This window comes from Podarcis cretensis, assembly GCF_951804945.1.
Source record: "Podarcis cretensis genome assembly, chromosome: 8".
Taxonomy (NCBI): Eukaryota; Metazoa; Chordata; class Lepidosauria; order Squamata; family Lacertidae; genus Podarcis; species Podarcis cretensis.
The window spans coordinates 16,097,198-16,114,636 of NC_137177.1; the positions used below are offsets into that span (position 1 = coordinate 16,097,198).

The 17,439-nt window shown below is 44.1% G+C and overlaps 1 protein-coding gene across 1 annotated transcript; it reads right to left on the reverse strand.

The window, feature by feature from the left end:
* Positions 1–802: 802 nt before the first annotated feature.
* On the reverse strand, positions 803–15,342 carry LOC307221645 (uncharacterized protein). Its single transcript, XM_079986367.1, has 6 exons — positions 15,282–15,342; positions 8,315–8,427; positions 6,605–6,706; positions 4,050–4,217; positions 3,228–3,368; positions 803–2,051 (listed from the first exon to the last, which is right to left on the reverse strand). The coding sequence occupies exons 2-6, from the start codon at positions 8,358–8,360 to the stop codon at positions 1,303–1,305; spliced, it is 1,206 nt and encodes a 401-aa protein (XP_079842493.1). The 5' UTR covers positions 8,361–8,427; positions 15,282–15,342; the 3' UTR covers positions 803–1,302.
* Positions 15,343–17,439: the final 2,097 nt, after the last annotated feature.

Consider the following 17,439-nt stretch of genomic DNA (forward strand, 5'->3'; position numbering starts at 1 on the left):
ATATAAAATAAAAGCCAAGAAGCAAAAAGGGGAAAAAATGTTTACAAAGCTTGGTTTCGTTAGGCATATTTTAAAATACTCAGTTTTCCATAGCATTCTTCATATGTAGAAACTTGCATCTTTTAGAGCAGGGATTTGGAGCCTGTGGTCCTCAAAATGCTGCTGGACTCCTTCTCCCATCAGAAATGATGGGAGCTGCAGTTCCTTTACTGCAGGGGTTGGACTAGATGAGTCCCGCGGTCCCTTCCAACTCTTCAAATCTGTGATTCTGTGACATCTAGAGGGCCACAGGCTCTCCTGCCATAGTTTAGACGTTTGGGAAGCCCTTGAAAGCCAAACTGAGATCCTGGACTACCAATTCTCTGTGTCTGCAGATATTAATGATTGTTGAGCAGGTCTCCTGGGGAGGATGCAAATCAGCTCTGTGTTCCCTTGGAAATGTAAACATTTTCCACTGCAGACCCGTCTCCTTTCCCCTCGGACTTTGGACTTGTGCAGAACTCGAGAAAGCTGGACCAGGCAAAGGATGTTGTTTACCGAAGGGATATTTGCTTATTGATGAAAAGAGCCACGTCAGCATGTTAGGGTGGTTAGATGCAAAGGGGGGGGGCAAGGCCCATGTATAGTCGTGTTAAAGAGAGAAATGCAACTATTAAAGGATGAGGAATACTTCCCTCTTTGTGTTTATGAGTCCATCTTATAGAATTTATATTTCTTTTGACCAAAAACGGTTGTTGCTCCACATTCAGAGGTATTTCGTGGTTTTAAAAATATTTATTTTATTTAATCAAGAATATATAATTTAATGATGCTCACAAATAAAGACTTAAAGAAAAACATCAACACAGTTGAATTAAAATTAAACATACACACCCCAGAATAAAATGAATTACAAATTTTGGGTCATTTCTTTCACAATCCCTAGGGAAAATAATAATAGTTCCGCATTCAGAGGTGATTGTAAGGAGACTAAGAGTGCAAGCCTATGCACATCAATTCTGAAGGAAGTCTCATTGGGTTTGGTGCTACTTCCACCAGGGGATGAAGGGGGGGATTGCTTTGGTTCTCATTTTAATGAGAACCCACCAAATCCACCAATACGTGAATCAAAATGCACCTGTCCTTTGAAATTCACACTTTTCCTCACTTTGTGATGCAGTTCACTCACCCAAAAATGTTTACAAAAAGGTATATTGGGGGGAAATGTACATTAAACTTCTGGGATTGGTCCCTCTGTTCTTGTATCATGTTGAAGATGCTCTTCTTAACTTGGGTAGAGAAGGTGTCTTGGGCCAAATGAGATCAGTAAAGAAATTCATCCAGCAGGAGCCCAAGGAGACTTGGCAGTAGGATGGTGAAAACAGAACTAGTAGAGGTGGCAGAGGTAGAGGTGGTTGCAGGTTTAGTAGACTTGCTCAGGGACTTGTCAGAGGCTCGGTTGGTAGAGGTTTTAGAGGAGGATGAGGTGATGGAAGAGCTGTAGGAAGACAAGGTGGTGGGTGTTTTAGAGGAGGTTGGGGTGGTGGAAGAGTTGGAGGAAGACAAGGTGGTGGGTATTTTAGAGGAGGTTGGGGTGGTGGAAGAGTTGGAGGAAGACAAGGTGGTGGGTATTTTGGAGGAGATTGGGGTGGTAGAAGAGTTGGGGGAAGACAAGGTGGTGGGTGTTTTAGAGGAGGTTGGGATGGTGGAAGAGTTGGAGGAAGACAAGGTGGTGGGTATTTTAGAGGAGGTTGGGGTGGTGGAAGAGCTGGAGGAAGACAAGGTGGTGCGTATTTTAGAGGAGGTTGGGGTGGTGGAAGAGTTGGAGGAAGACAAGGCGGTGGGTGTTTTAGAGGAGGTTGGGGTGGTGGAAGAGTTGGAGGAAGACAAGGTGGTGGAGGGTTTAGAGGAGGATGTGGGGATGTCCTGGCTGGCCCCTTCTTTAGCTTTCTCTATGTGGCTGCTGGTAATCATGTAAGTGACCTCTCCAAAGGTCAGCTTTGTGCCGCTGACAAGGTTGCTTGCTGTAGGGGTAGCACACCCTTCCCCCAAAAAGGACACAATTGTAGTACCTGCAAAAGGACAATAGGGGAAAGAAATTATATCATCCCTGCTGTAAAGGAAATGGCCTGTTCTGATGAAGAAAAGCCTTGCATCTGGGTTGATTTGGGGATTATGAGGTTAACCTGTTAAACCTCACCTGTCCAGGAATCAAATTAGAAGATGGTAAAATCTTTGAGGAAGGTACGGGGTGGGATTTCGAATAGGCAATACCGGCAGTTGGGACTAAAGAGCTTATACTTCCTTGCTTTTGTCAACTGGGAACCAAGGGCATCACATACTCAGAGGGCATGTTGGGGAACCAGGTAAAAGAAAGAGGTCAAGACAGGTGTCATAATGCCAAGGGCTGGTGTGTGCAAGAAACCAACCATTCTTTCACTATAGGAACTGTGTCTAGAGGGAAAGCTGCAAACATCCTCCATTTCTTTCTGCACTTTTACTCCATTTTAGGGGTTTGCTTTGCGTGCTTGTAACCATTTGTATTTTTAAACCTTTTCCCTAAGAACAACCTTTTTTATCCTTTTGGTCAGCTTTTAATCTCGCTTCACAAAACCTTTGTCGTCTACCTTAATGTGTCACCCTATATACCTGCATGCCAAGTTCTATGCTAACTTGAGGTCTTTTCAATGGGGAACTGGGACATGCTGCAAACAAATATAAGCAGCACCTCAAAGAAATGTGACCATTTTGAGACAGGCTAACAGTGAGTTCTTGCCAAGCCAGTTATTTGGGTCTCTTTTGTGAACCACAGCTGTTCTTTGAAATTTTCACTTCTCTGAATTTTGCAATGTAGTTCTCAGTATATATTTTTAACCCCTTGTATTAGGGGGAAGTGTGTATAACAAATTTTAGGGGAAATAAACCCAAACTCACCCATTGTAGAGCCAGTTCAGTGCAGTGATTAGAATATCCACTTAGATTCTAGGCTGAAATAACTGGATTTGGGCCAGTTATTATCTCTTAGCCTAACCTACCTCATAAGGTTTATGAGAGAGCAAGGGAGAGGCTGAACTCCTTGGAAGAAGAGCTGGATTAAAATGAAATGAATAGTAATAATCCGCAGTCATCATACTGGCCATCTTTCATGGATGCTTTAGCTGAGATTCCTGCATTGCAGGGGGTTGGACAAGATATCCCTTGGGGTCCCTTCCAACTCTACGATTCTATGATTCTACATTCTAATTTACCTGTTGTGATAACTCCAGTAATGGTAAGGCAATGGTCCTGGGATTTGGCGCATTTCATCGTGGTGGCATTGCAGGACTCAGAGCCGAAAACAAAGCATGTTGGGCACATCAGTTCACTGGGAGTGGTGTCTTCCTTTAGCGCTGCAGGAGTGATGAAATGAGTAAGTAAACAGAAAGAACATCTGCAGTGGCCAGCTCAGCAGTTGGCAAGCTGACTTGCTTCAGAAGTGCAAGTTGTAGCCTTCTCCAACTGGGCGCATCACAGACATTTCTCCAGGTAGACTCCCCAATTTTAGACCAGCTTAAAACATACAATGGTACCTCGGGTTAAGAACTTAATTCGTTCCGGAGGTCTGTTCTTAACCTGAGGTACCACTTTAGCTAATGGGGCCTCCTGCTGCCACCACGCCGCCAGAGCACGATTTCTGTTCTCATCCTGAAACAAAGTTCTTAACCCAAGGTACTATTTCTGGGTTAGCGGAGTCTGTAACCTGAAGCATCTGTAACCTGAAGCGTCTGTAACCCGAGGTACCACTGTATTCTGCCTTCCATGCTACCTGAGCATTGCAAAGTTTGGAGAGAAGCTTCCAACCAGTAAAGAACTCTAAGCCCTTTTGGCAGTTTGTGCAAAGCCAGGACAATAGCTTTATTCACAATCAACAAGACAAAAAAGCTCTTGTGCTATATCCTTCATTTTCCTGACATTGTTAATCATTTTCATAATGCCCTTCAATAAAAATTCCCAGGGTATTTTGCATGAAAATACACCTATCCATTTCTGAGAGTCCTCCTTAGCCTTAATGAGTCCTGGACCCCACATACCTTCAGGGATAACAGCATTGCAGTTGTCCTCGTGGCAGCATATGGTTTTAGTGTTCCAGGAAAATTGTTTCCCCGCTGTGATGAACATCTCCTCCTCTTTGCACGCCAAAGGGGTCTGGCTGCTCCAACAGCTACTGAATATACCTGGTGTTGCACTGGAGTCTTCACCTTCAAAAAAGTAGAAATCAGAAAGGAGTTAGAGACATCAGGATAACAACAACATGTGTTAAAACCAATGGCTAAGCAATATCACCTGTCCATTAAAGCAGAGAAGAAAAACATTTTCCAGCCTGAAAGCCGCATTGCATCATGGGCTGGCTTCCAGTAGCCAGTGGGGCAGGGGCAAAAGTGGGTGAAGCTACAGCATTCTTCCCTTTGTACGCTCAACTGCATTCCAGTCTTGCAAAAGTCAGGGGTTTCTACGCAGACCTCACTGCCTCCAGGCAAGCAAAGAGGTATTATCGCTGGCCAAGGACACTTCCAAGTGGGCAAAAGCACTCAAAGACACTGGCAGAGGAAGAGGAGTGCAAGGGGAGTGCACTGCCCCCGGCAGTGCAATCCTGGCAGGGTGCCATCACAGCTGCCCCCCCCCCCGCCCATGCTGGGTGCCACACCCCTGCAGGTGGCATGCCCCACCCCCAGGACACGAGCCAGCCCTCTCCCCACCTGCTCTCCACTCCCCGGTGCCAGAGCATGGGTCAGGCTTCCTGTTTCCGGCGGTGGGAAATGGTTGACTCCCATGAGACCGGACCCCGACCGTGCCAGTAATTCAGGGCTGATATGGGGGTAATTAGCCCTGGCAGCCTCCCCAGGGCAGGGGAGGACTGTCTCAAAGACCCGCAGTTTGTCTGAGATTGCCGGTGTGCATTAAGATGCACCCAGCAGGACACTGGGTCAACGAGCACGACAACGGTTGGCACTCTCTGATGCCACTCCCATCTAGCCTGTCCCATCTGTTTGGGATAGTATATATATATTTGGAAAACAAACAGACGTGGTCTGATTTGGAAAAGCTGAAGGAAAAAACCTGCAGAAAATACAGTCTTTGGCGTATGAGCTCGGACTTCAAAGAAATCTTCAGCACGGTGTGTGGAATGTGGAGGCGATTGGTATGCTTTCTTTTTCCTCTTTAAGATCAACAATTGGTTTTTCATGCCAACCCTCGTTAGGAACTTAAATTGCTTTTTAAGTGCAGATGGACTTTTATTTATAATTGGGACTCACACACAGCTCTTTTTAAGACTTGAAAGGAGAAGAAAGGAGAAGATGGCGCTTGCTTACTACACAGTTTTAGAATTTGTCTCCGATTAAGATAAACAGGAATTAATTGCCGGCTGACAACAATGATTTGAGATAACATTTTGGATAACATACAATGCAGCTGTTTCTGAAGGATTTATTTTTTTCATTTTGAGCAAATGATTGATATATACATATGCAACAAAATGAACAGACTGCTTAAAAACAATTCAACACTTGATAACAGCCAGACAGGAAAGATTAATGATTTGGGAGCTGCCAAGATATCAAATTCAAAGAACTGGACAAAAGCCTGGACTGGATGGGGTCAGCTGAAGCGGCGCGGGGGGGGGGAGCAGTGGAAGGGAATATAATATAAACAAGTCCGCACTCGGAGGTGGAAAGTTTATTCATGTTTTTTGATGTGTGGAAGATCGCAGAGCCAGAGGCAAAGAAGTTTGGAGAGATAAAGTCGGATATGGAAATATGGAAAGATCGTGAGAGGCAGGACTAAGAATTCAGAGTTGCTTTGAAGTTCAGGCCAAAGCCGTAAAACAAGAATCAAATTTGGAAGACAATTGGGGTTTTTTAATTCTAGGGGGGTTTTTTGGATTATGAATTGAATGTTAATTGGATGTTCTTATTGGAAAATTAATAAACACTCTAACAAGAAGAAGAAGAAGAAGAAGAAGAAGAAGAAGAAGAAGAAGAAGAAGAAGAAGAAGCAGCAGCCCCATGGTCAAGCACGGATGCATTTACACTTCTGGTCAGCAGTGATTCTTAGTATAAGGGCAGTAGTGCTCCTGTGTCAAGGAGCTGTCAAGGAGCCAGGTCAACCACAGGGCAGGCACACACACAGCAGACACCGAAGGCAATTAGCCAATTTTTTACTCCTCTCTATCTGAGTCTGTAACGCTCAGCCTCTATCCCTCCTTCTCCTGACCCTTCTCCTGACCCCTCAGACACCCTTCCCCCAGCACCTCCCAGCTCAACCCTTCTGCAAACTGCTTTTCCGTGTCCCACCACCAGGATCCAGAATCTTAAGTTGGCATCTTCTGTGCACTTGGTGGGAGGCTCTTGAGTGGGCGGCTCCCACCACTATTCCTCATCCAGCCAGTGCCTGATATCCTGTTACAATCTGTAATACGCTGTCAAGTTTGCACCATTCAAATGGAGAGCTTGGTATTGGATATGTGATTCAATATCATGAAAATCTTGGCTGTGTTCTCCCACCACCACATTGTTTAAAACCTACGTTTCCAGCAAGCTTTCGGTTAGTGTTATCTGGAAATGCCCTCAGAGGTGCGTTCACCTACCAGTTTTAATGTTCCCTGTCACAGCGATGCACGCTCCTTCTTTGTCGGCTGTGCAAGTTGTTCCACTTGTGCAGTTTGTACATTCGCAACTCAGGGATTTTGCTGAGGGGGAAATGATAATATCAATAACAGTAAATGACAACAACCACTGCAATTATGGCGGTAGCAACAACCTGATCTGTTATTTCTTTTGTTTATATTTTACTTTCTGAACTCGACTCGAGAGCCAGTGTGGTGTAGTGGTTAAGAGTGGTAGATTTGTAATCTGGGGAACCGGGTTCGCGTCCCCGCTCCTCCACATGCAGCTGCTGGGTGACCTTGGGCTAGTCACACTTCTTTGAAGTCTCTCAGCCCCACTCACCTCACAGAGTGTTTGTTGTGGGGGAGGAAGGGAAAGGAGAATGTTAGCCGCTTTGAGACTCCTTCGGGTAGTGATAAAGCGGGATATCAAATCCAAACTCTTCTTCTTCTTCTTCTTCTTTCCTCCAAGGAATTCAGGCGGATGTGCTGGAGAAACTGCTGTTTCACACCAGCACAACCCAGGCCACAATTGCTCCACACATTTAAAACACTGTGGTGCCACTTTAAGCAGTCATGGCTTCCCCCAAAGAATTCTGGGAGTTGTGATTCGTTAAGGGTGCTGAGAGTTGTTAGCAGGCCCTTGTTCCACTCCCACAGCTGCAGTTCCCAGAGTTCCCTGGGATTGATTGTTAAACCACTGTATGAATAGCAGCCATCTAACTCTGGGAACAGGAGCTCTATGAGGGAAATAGGGGCCTTCTAACAACTCTCAGTAGCCTTCATGAACTACAGCTCCCACAATCCTTTGGGGGAAGCCATGACCTGCAGCTCCCCAGCACTACAGGATTATCACCCTTGGTGTACGTGGGTTTCCCCTCTCCAGTTACTTTTATTGTCACAACAGCTCTGTGAGGTATGTCAGTCTATTAGGGGGTAAGAGAGCCGAAAATATTGCCAATATTCTTCACATCTGGCAACCAATGCACCCCTTTGGTATCAGATAGTACATGGGTAGATGAGTCTAAAAAGACAGGGGCACAAATTTTCACAGCCCCCTAGCAACTATGGTGGCTCATTTACTAGATGTGATGTATTTAGTGTTAATTCTGGAAGTGTTTACTTGATTCTGACCAAACAAAGCCTCCTGATGTATATTTTGCTCTAGGAGGCTTAGTTTCTTCAGAATCAAGCATATACTTCCAGAGTTAATACTAAATGCATTACTCCTGGTAAATGAGCCACCATAGCCATGAAAATTTGCGTCCCATGCCTTTTGGACTCGTCTCCCCATGTACTACAGTGGTACCTCAGGTTACATACGCTTCAGGTTACATACGCTTCAGGTTACAGACTCTGCTAACCCAGAAATAGTACCTTGGGTTAAGAACTTTGTTTCAGGATGAGAACAGAAATTGTGCTCTGGTGGCGCGGCGGCAGCAGGAGGCCCCATTAGTTAAAGTGGTCTTCAGGTTAAGAACAGTTTCAGGTTAAGAATGGACCTCCGGAACAAATTAAGTACTTAACCCAAGGTACCACTGTATCTGAAAGCAAATAGGTTCATTGGTTGCCAGGTGAGAATTTTCCCCCAGCTCTCCTGCTTTCATTCCTAATTTCATCTGGGGGAGAGCTGGGGTGAGAGGACTCTGAGCTGCCTGCTCTGACAGAGGCTAGTTATACAACTCAACTCACCTGAAGCTATCAGGGCAGCAAAAAGGTAGAGAAGAAAGAGCTTCATGGTTCTGGGAGCTGAGGAGGTCTGGTTTGAATGGAGGGGAAACGTTCCAGTGAGGCGATTTCTGTGGCTGCAGGACCAAAATGATGAGTGATTAAAACAGCAAGCTGGAAACAACATGAGGACAACCTAACAAAACAGAGTTTGGAGGTACAGCCAGGCAAATGGAGCTGTAGTGTGTCATGTAGCAGGGAGTGCCAATGGCTGGAGCTGCTGGGAGTTGGAGACCAGCAATATCTGGAGGGCTGCAGATTACCCCTCTCTATTTGGGGCAGAATTTGTTTTTCACCCCCTTGATCTCTCCACTTTAAAGGTCTACTACACAGGTGGGGGACCTCTGGTCCTGCAAATGTTGCTGAACTGCAACTCCCACCAGCCCAGCAAGCATGGCCAGTGTTCAGTGTTCATGAGGTTTATAGTTGAGCAACATCTGCTGGGCCAAATCTTCCCCGCACCTGCTGGGGATGTGCAGATCAGAGCATTCCCAATTCTGCTGCTCTAGGCTTCCGTTGCAAAGTCCCATCAATGTGACGAAGAAACGGACCAACATTATCCCCATAACAGAGGATGCCTGTGAAACCTTAACACCTGGACAAATAAGCCTTCTTTTCATGTATGCTGGTTGAGCTGGACATCGCTTAGAGGAACACCCTCTCTCATCTGTCTTCTGTTCCCCCACCCACTGGGTGAAAGCAGCTACCCATGGATTGCAAGAGCCTTAGTAACATTAATACTTGCATTATGACAAGCCACCAGTCTCTATATTGTCTACAGAAAAGCAATGAGGCTTCAAGGATTCAGGCAATTTTAAAGGGAATTTGGAGGCTCCTTCAGCCACCCACAGCCACACCTTATCCGATAAACTTCAAGAGGAAAGTGTTAAGCAAAGGAACAACGTCATTGTGCTCCTTAAACAAACATTCTCAAATGAAGTGGGACAAGAAGAAAACCAGAAGTGGATCTGCGTGGATCTGTGTGTGTGTGGAGAGAGGGAGAGGTTTGTGGGCTCAGCAATAATGGTGAAAATCTTGCCTAAACATGGCTCTGGGGCAACCAGCTGCTGAATACTAAGTGTGTAAGGAGACAGGACACTGTTCAGCAATCAATCAATCATCAATCAAATATCCTTTATTAGGCATAATACACCACTCATGAACTAACAAGCATCATATACAGACTGTATAAAATAAGGGCTTAGTGAACACAGTTTATCCCAGTCTTAAGAAATAAATCGATGAACATAGATAATATAATACAGCATAGCAACATCACCTACCATTCAAAACCACTAAGTCTCTTTATCATGGCCCATTCTTTCTTCATGGACAGCACTTAAAAATTCAGCCGCTATTAAAGTAATTTGATCATCGCTGTCCGCCAGCAGGTCCTGAACAGTTGGTTGTGTAAACATCTGTCTATTAAATTTTAGGGCTTCAAATAATTGTCTTCTGGCATAACTGCCAAAATCACAGGAGAAGAATATATGCTCTAGAGTATCGGGTTCCTGTTTTCTACATTTGCAGAGACACTCTAATTCTGGAATAGCTAAGTATCTTCCTCTCACTACCTCCGAGGGAAACATGTTAAATCTGGCCAGCATAAACAGCCTACACGAATCGTGTTTCTTCAGATTTGTCATGTATCCCTTTTGGAAATCTCTACACAAAGGGAGATTTAAGTGGATAGGAAAGCAAGTGCTGAGCTTTGCAACCTCAAGCATGGCGAGAACACTTTTTTCTGTGAGAGTCTTCCTGATAGTTTCCCATATATCTTTGGGATCAGAGATTTCAAAGTCAGTTAGAGTGAGCCCTATCGAATCCAGTTTTCTCATGCAAATCAATGATAGATTGTGGATTGGACTATCCAACATGGGTGCGCCAGGTTGCAACCCTAGCATTCCATCTTCCTCAAATGTGAGCATATTGAATACATCTTTAAACATCATTGAATTAGCATCTGAATTATCTGAACCCGCTGAAAGGGCTAATAGTAAGAACCAGAGGAATTTGGTGTGACATCCGGAATGCACCACGCATACCTCACTAGCACCCTTAAATCAAAGATCTCCTCAAACTCTTTCTATTATGTCCTGGAATGTAGCAGGACTCTCATGTAAATTAGCTGACTCTGACTTTATAAATTTTCTTGAGTCTTACGATATAATACTTTTGCAGGAATCTTGGTCTCTTAAACCTTTAAATATTCCTAATTTTATTACTTATAATCTACCCGCTACTAAAATGTCAATAAAAGGTCGCCCTAAAGCCGGTTTGATCTGTGGTATTAAACAGCTTTCTAACCTTAAAATTAATTATATTAGAAATATTGGACAGTATGCACAATTGTTGTCATTTTCCATTGTTTGCAGAGAAATATTTCTTTTAAATATATATTTTCCTCCCATAGAGTTGGAAATTAGACCAGATTATGGTTGGAATATAGTCTCTGAAGAGTTGCATTTAATACGTAGTAAATCTCAAAATATCCCCCTGATTGTAATGGGAGACACTAATGCTCGAATTGGATCAGATAATACAGCTCTTTATAAACGCTATGTCTCAAATCTAGCTGAAGATGCCCCACTCCCACTGAGAATAGGGAGGAATTCAAAGGACATCATTATTAATAAAGCGGGAGGAAAACTTTTACAATTGGTTTTAGAATTTAACCTTTCATTTTTGAATGGCTCAATGTGGCTGGATATTCCAGGAAATTTTACCTTCAGCTCCAAAAGGGGTAGGAGCGTAATCGACTATTCTCTAGCTTCCGTTGAAATGTTAAATGAAGTTGCCTCTTTTACAGTTGTGCCTCGCTCAGAGAGTGACCACTTTCCAATAGTTTTAGAGATGTACAGGAATCCCAGAAATAATGATATTAGTCCTCTTATTAGTATTGATAAGACTATTTATGCCAAAAGAATTTATATAAGTGAAAAAAATAGGAAGGACCTACTAGCAGTATTTGAAAATAACCCAGTTATTCTCGAACCTGTGGCTAACCAAAATTTGAAGCCCTTGGAGGACAATGATTGTTATTATAAGACTATCCAGGAATTATTTGCCTCCGTTTTAGACACTCAGTTCAGTATCAAACCTTTAAACAAGTATAACTGGTTTGATAAAGATTGTATTAACTATAAGTAAGAACTTAGAACTTGTCTAAAAGAAGCCTATATTACTGTTCAGCAATGAGCTAGATGAGTCAATGGTCTGACATGAGGAAAAGTAGCTTCCTAAGTCCTGGAGTAAGAATAGTCAAGCCTACCTTGGGTTACCTCTAGGTATTGGGGGAAAATTTGATTTAGTCTGCATTTCCAGGCAAGCTTGCTTGATTTGCACTTTGAAATTCACACTTGTCTGAATTTTGTGATGCAATTTTCCAGCCAAATATTTTACACATAAATGCATATACTAGAGTAAAGAGTGTGTGAAAATGCATCTGTTCGTGAAAATAACATACAAAAATGCATTTTAGGGAAGTCCCCATTTACACAAGCTCAATAAGTGTGCACATTGCACTGAACCCAGAAATGTCACAAAAAGGGATGGATTGCATAGAAACGTGTGTATCAGGCAAAAGTCACACCCAAATGCTGATAACTCTTCAGGAGAGAAAAGTTGGAAATGAGAAACTGAAACTGAAATTGGCAGATTTGCCCATCCCAAATTACCTTCTCTCTGCGGTTTGCATGACAATAGCTCAGGCAGCAATCCCATTTGCTCCCACCCAAAAGAATATCTGGGCAAGGTCAGTAGACAAAGGGCTGTTCTGCCCTCTTCGCTAAACAATTTGGGGCAGGACCCCATGGCGTGTGCTGCGAGGAGTGTGTATGCAAGGAGAATGTGCCTTGTGTGAACACACAGCACCTGAGAACAAGAGGAGGGTCACACCCTCATAGCAAATACATCTCTCTGGGAGAGGGTGGTTTGGAGAACATTTTGGCTGAAAACCATGTAACGGAGATGGCAGGAATGGATGGAGCAGCAGGCCAAGGGGAAAGGCAGACATTCAAGGCTGCCACAGCTGATCATCTGAATTGAGGGAGAGAAGTGAGGTTGGAGGGGAGAAAGTGAGTGGAGTGAGGTGGCAAATGGTACTGCAATGTTGGCATTTGAGCCTTTATTAGGAAATGCATCTCTGCAATGTTGATAAATTGACACAGAGCTCACTTTCATGGCAACCAGTTTGCTGCATTTCAGGTTGGGCCCCGGATAAGGAAACTTTGACAAGAAAGAGGAGGTTGTCCAAACAAAGGAATTATCAGACCCACAGGGTGGCTGCAGGGCCAGCGGTACACCCCAGATGTTTAGCTCATGCCCATGATGCTGCTTTGTACTCCACCCCTGAAATCCCCCAAGCTTTGCAAAACACCTTCTGCCACCATGGGGCATCACAGCACTTAATGTTTATCAGATGTTCTGCATTTTAAAAGATCAGTGGAGTCTTCGCCAAAATGTTTCCGTGTTGTGGGTGTGGGGAATCTCTGGCCTTCCAGATGTTGCTAACTCCCCATCATCTGTGGCCATTGGTCATGCTTGTTGGGGCTGGTAAGAGTTGTACTTCAGCACACCTGGAGGGCCAAAGGTTCCCCGCACCTGCAGCTTTCATTCTGGAGTGGTTAAGTCCTTGGTTACTATGGGCAGGTTTTTTTACACCATGTCAGGTAATCTATCTAGCTCAGGATCGACTACATGGACTGGCAGCTGCTCTTGAAGGTTTTAGAAAGAAGGCCTTCCCAGCTGAACCCAGAGATGCTGAGGAATGGATCTGGGACCTTATGCATGCAAAGAAAAAATAACTCTAATATTTTTATGGGGGAAATTAATTTTACAACACAGTTGCATTTACTTTCACTTTTTGAAGGATCTGATAAGTCTGTAAAGACAAGGGATCTCTTGATATTTCTGCTTGCTGCAACAACGCTATTCGTTGCCCAGATGTGTCAGAGAGTAGACCTATGATGTAAAAATGTGTGCAGTTTGGCTATACCTGTAATGTAACATACAATGTAATGGTGCTGAAAGGAAAGCAAAAGAAAGCAGATGCCTTTTATGCCACCTGCTGGCAGTTTATTTCCTATGCTAGGGAAAAGGATCTGTGAAACAGGTTTTCGGCTGCATCGCTACATATCTGGATGTTGTGACCGGTGGATGGACGATTCCATACAACCTTGATAAAAGATATTACAAACACTGGTGATGTTGGGGGCAGAGGGAAGGGGGTGGCGGGATTGTGTTTAGTTTGCTAGTTGTATTTTGATGTGCAGCTATTAAAACCAACCCAAATACTTACAAAATAATAAAATAATGATAATTTCAGTGGGGAGGGGGCCCTGTAGCACCAGAGAAGGCATCCAACTTTAGTTGTTTTAAAGGACGATTAGATAAATGAATGGAGGGTGACTCTCAATGCTGCTCATCATGATGGCTACATTATCCCCATGATCTGAGGCAACACACCTCTCAGTACCAGTCACTGGCGATCCTGAGTGTGAGAGTACTATTTTATAGGTTGTTCACTGCTGTGAGGACAGAATCAGGGCCATATTAAGACTTTTAGAGGCCTGAAGCACTGAAAAGATTTTGGTGTCCCCCAGTGTTGTTTTTCTAGAAAAAGAGGTGCTGGAACTCACCATGAACACATCCCTTGTTCTCTTATAATGGCAATGGCACCCACCTGAGAGGTGATGAAACTAAGTTCTGGTTGGTGCTCCCCCATAAAAACAATACTAAGCTGATTGATTGATTGATTGATTGATTGATTGTTTTGCAGGTGAGAAGATTAGGGCAGGGGTGTTACGATTATGCTTAGCTGTCTAGTTATATTTTGTTACATGTCTATGAAAACCAATAAAATTTATTATTATTATTATTATTATTATTATTATTATTATTATTATTACTTCAGTGTGGAAGGGGCCCTGTGAGTGCCAGGGGAGACCACCAACTTGTAAAGCTTTAAAAGGGATAGAGAAACCAATGACTGATGACCATCAATGGCTACTATTCATGAAGGCTACATTGCCTCCAGTATCCAAAGCCACAGGTTTGTGGGATAGTTCAGTTGGCAGAGCATGAGACTCTTAATTTCAGGATCATTGATTCGAGCCCCAAACTGGGTAAAATATTCCTGCATTGTAGGGGGTTGTACTAGATGGCCCTTGTGGTCCCTTCCAACTCTACAAATTCTCTGATTCTGTGCAGGTCTTCTCAAGACCAGTCCCTGGGGATCACGAGTAGGTGAGTGAGCTAGATGGAATATTGGACGGAGCTAGATGGAGAAGTCTAAGGCAACTTCCTATATCCCTTTCGAACAGAGCAAACTGCTGGTACGTGGCATGGCATGCTAAATGTAAAAAGGAGCAGTGTCCTTGAGGTATACAAAACACAATTCTCTCCCTGTGGCTTCACCACCTTGCACATTTTTCAGGATCTGAAAGAAGAGGATGGGGCTGTTCCCTATGATGTCTTACCCCTCCCCCTTTAAAAAAGTTGACAAAACAACTGAGTGCGTATGAAGAAAGCACATTTGGAGTCAGTAGACCAGCAGCATTTAGAGTGAGTGGGCCAGTGCTGTTGTTTTTCCACTGTGCCCATAAAGACAGCTTGCCTACCACTCCTGATCATCCCTGGCCATGCAGGGCTCTGGGTATGTGCTGTGTACGTTCTAGGATGTGGCAGGATCAGTGGCCTGCCAATGAACCACAGAAATGGCATGTGCACCCTAGAATGTTCCCTGGAATCTGCTGTTCCCTGTAAGCAGAAGTGCCAAGCTATTCAGGGATGCCACAGAACAGCTTCATGCTGACCTTCCCAAATATCTCCTCTTTGCCATTGAAGCCTTATGCAATCACCCCTTCCCAAGAACCAGCATGTCCTGGATGTAAGGCGGACTAAAATCCCTAGCAAAGCATCCCTCCCTTACCTGGTTTTCTTTCCCTTGCTTTGTTGGCAGGATATATTTATGCAGAGGCACCAGCTGAGAGGCGTTAGGTTGCTGGTGTGAGATATATATACTCTCCAGCAAAAGGTGAGTAAGTAGCCCTATCAGTGGGCAGGGAAAAGATATGAAAAGAAAAGGCAGTTTCGAGGAGGGCGTTTTAAGGTGGAGAGAAATATGTGATAAAGAAGGAAACAGGGAGGTGTGACAAAGAAGGAAAGAGGGCCAACATGTGCCAGTGTGTCTTGTGTCTTTGTTTGTTTATTCAGGACTATTTTCCTCCAGTCACCAGAAGGAAGCAAATGGCTGCCCTGACAAGAAGCGTTTCTAAGTATGGGCATGAAGTAAGTGCAGGTGAATCAGTCCACTTTGGTTTCTTTCTGTTTCTCATTTTCCCCCAATCAAATTCTCCACATTTGCACAAGAGATTGGCAAAGTAGGTAGGAAAAGGCAGTGTTGACGAAGCACGCAAGCAGTGGTGACAACCCCTAGTACTCAGTATTTCTGTAGCACACGCCATACGTAGAAACTTCCTGTCTCCGAATGTCAATGGCCAACTTTTGCACATCATGCATTCAAACCAGGGTTTTAATCAGATGAGTAAGTAAGCAGGTTCCTGGACGGAGGATCAAGACTGCTGTACTTCTCCCCTGTTCCTACTGCTGTCCTTCCCTGGGGAAAGCCATGATTTGGCTTAACAGTACATCCGGACCTGGCCTTGTGGTTAGTCTCACTCCAGAGAAACCATGAGTTGCAATCAAGAGTTATTCTTGTTTGGCAAAGCTATTGCCTCATGCACCTGAGATGTCAGGCCTAATGCACAAGCCGAGTGAAAGTGCATCCGAGGACAACCCTGTAAATTTTACCTCTGTCCAGCAGTATTGTACATATCCTTCTCTGTCCTCCATCCACACAGACATGAGCCACAGTTCAAAGACGCATGCCAGCCAGGCAAAAGTAACCTAAGAGGCTTCAGAAGGCCACATTTGGACCCCAGGCCTGAGGTTCCCCACCCCCTGGAGTCGGACATTCAAGCTCTATCCATCAGAGCTTCGCAAACTAGATTTGGGCACAGTGGCCACTCAGGGCTGCAGCTTGCTCTCAAAAGGCACAGGTGAAATGGTGCACATCTCTGATGCTTATTGTCATTATAATTTGACGTATTTAAGCCACTCGCTGCAAAAATGTTTCTAAGCGACTTCCAAGAAAATTCAGGGTCAAAAACAATGACCCTTAAAACAGACCAAGCAGAAGAGTGAAGCTTCAGTCAAAAGAAACATGGAGCAGCAAACGGCCACATTTTGTGGGTTTCATCTTAATCTTTGAAATCAATCCTCAGAATTACAAATGAAATAATAAAAGGGTACAGAAATCTGAACTAGATCAGATGACAAGCAAGTCTTAACCCACAAGTGAATTGTACGTTCTACAACAATTTCTTGGGCTCCATGATCACTGCAGATGGTGACAGCAGCCACGAAATTAAAAGACGCCTGCTTTTTGGGAGAAAAGCAATGACAAACCTAGACAGCATCTTAAAAAGTAGAGACATCACCTTGCCAACAAAGGTCCGTATAGTAAAAGCTATGGTTTTCCCAGTAGTGATGTATGGAAGTGAGAGCTGGACCATAAAGAAGGCTGATCGCCGAAGAATTGATGCTTTTGAATTATGGTGCTGGAGGAGACTCTTGAGAGTCCCATGGACTGCAAGAAGATCAAACCTCTCCATTCTTAGGGAAATCAGCCCTGAGTGCTCACTGGAAGGACAGATCCTGAAGCTGAGGCTCCAAGACTTTGGCCACCTCATGAGAAGAGAAGACTCCCTGGAAAAGACCCTGGTGTTGGGAAAGATGGAGGGCACAAGGAGAAGGGGGCGACAGAGGATGAGATGGTTGGACAGTGTTCTTGAAGCTACCAACATGAGTTTGACCAAACTGCGGGAGGCAGTGGAAGACAGGAGGACCTGGCGTGCTCTGCTCCATGGGGTCATGAAGAGTCGGACACGACTAAATGACTAAACAACAACAACAATTTAAGTAAAGATGTAACAGGATTAAGCATTTAGGCTTACCTAAGCTTAATCATGAAAAGTGAAACTTATTTTCAGAAAGAAGGAAAGAAAGAAAGAAGGGGAGAAGGACTA

Coding starts and splice junctions, on each gene's coding strand:
- LOC307221645 (XM_079986367.1), bottom strand. CDS start 8,360: ATGAAGCTCTTTCTTCTCTACCTTTTTGCTGCCCTGATAGCTTCAG. Junction 6,707..8,314: donor TGCTGCCCTGATAGCTTCAG/GTGAGTTGAGTT, acceptor TTTCCCCCTCAG/CAAAATCCCTGAGTTGCGAA. Junction 2,052..3,227: donor TACTGGAGTTATCACAACAG/GTAAATTAGAAT, acceptor GTCCTTTTGCAG/GTACTACAATTGTGTCCTTT.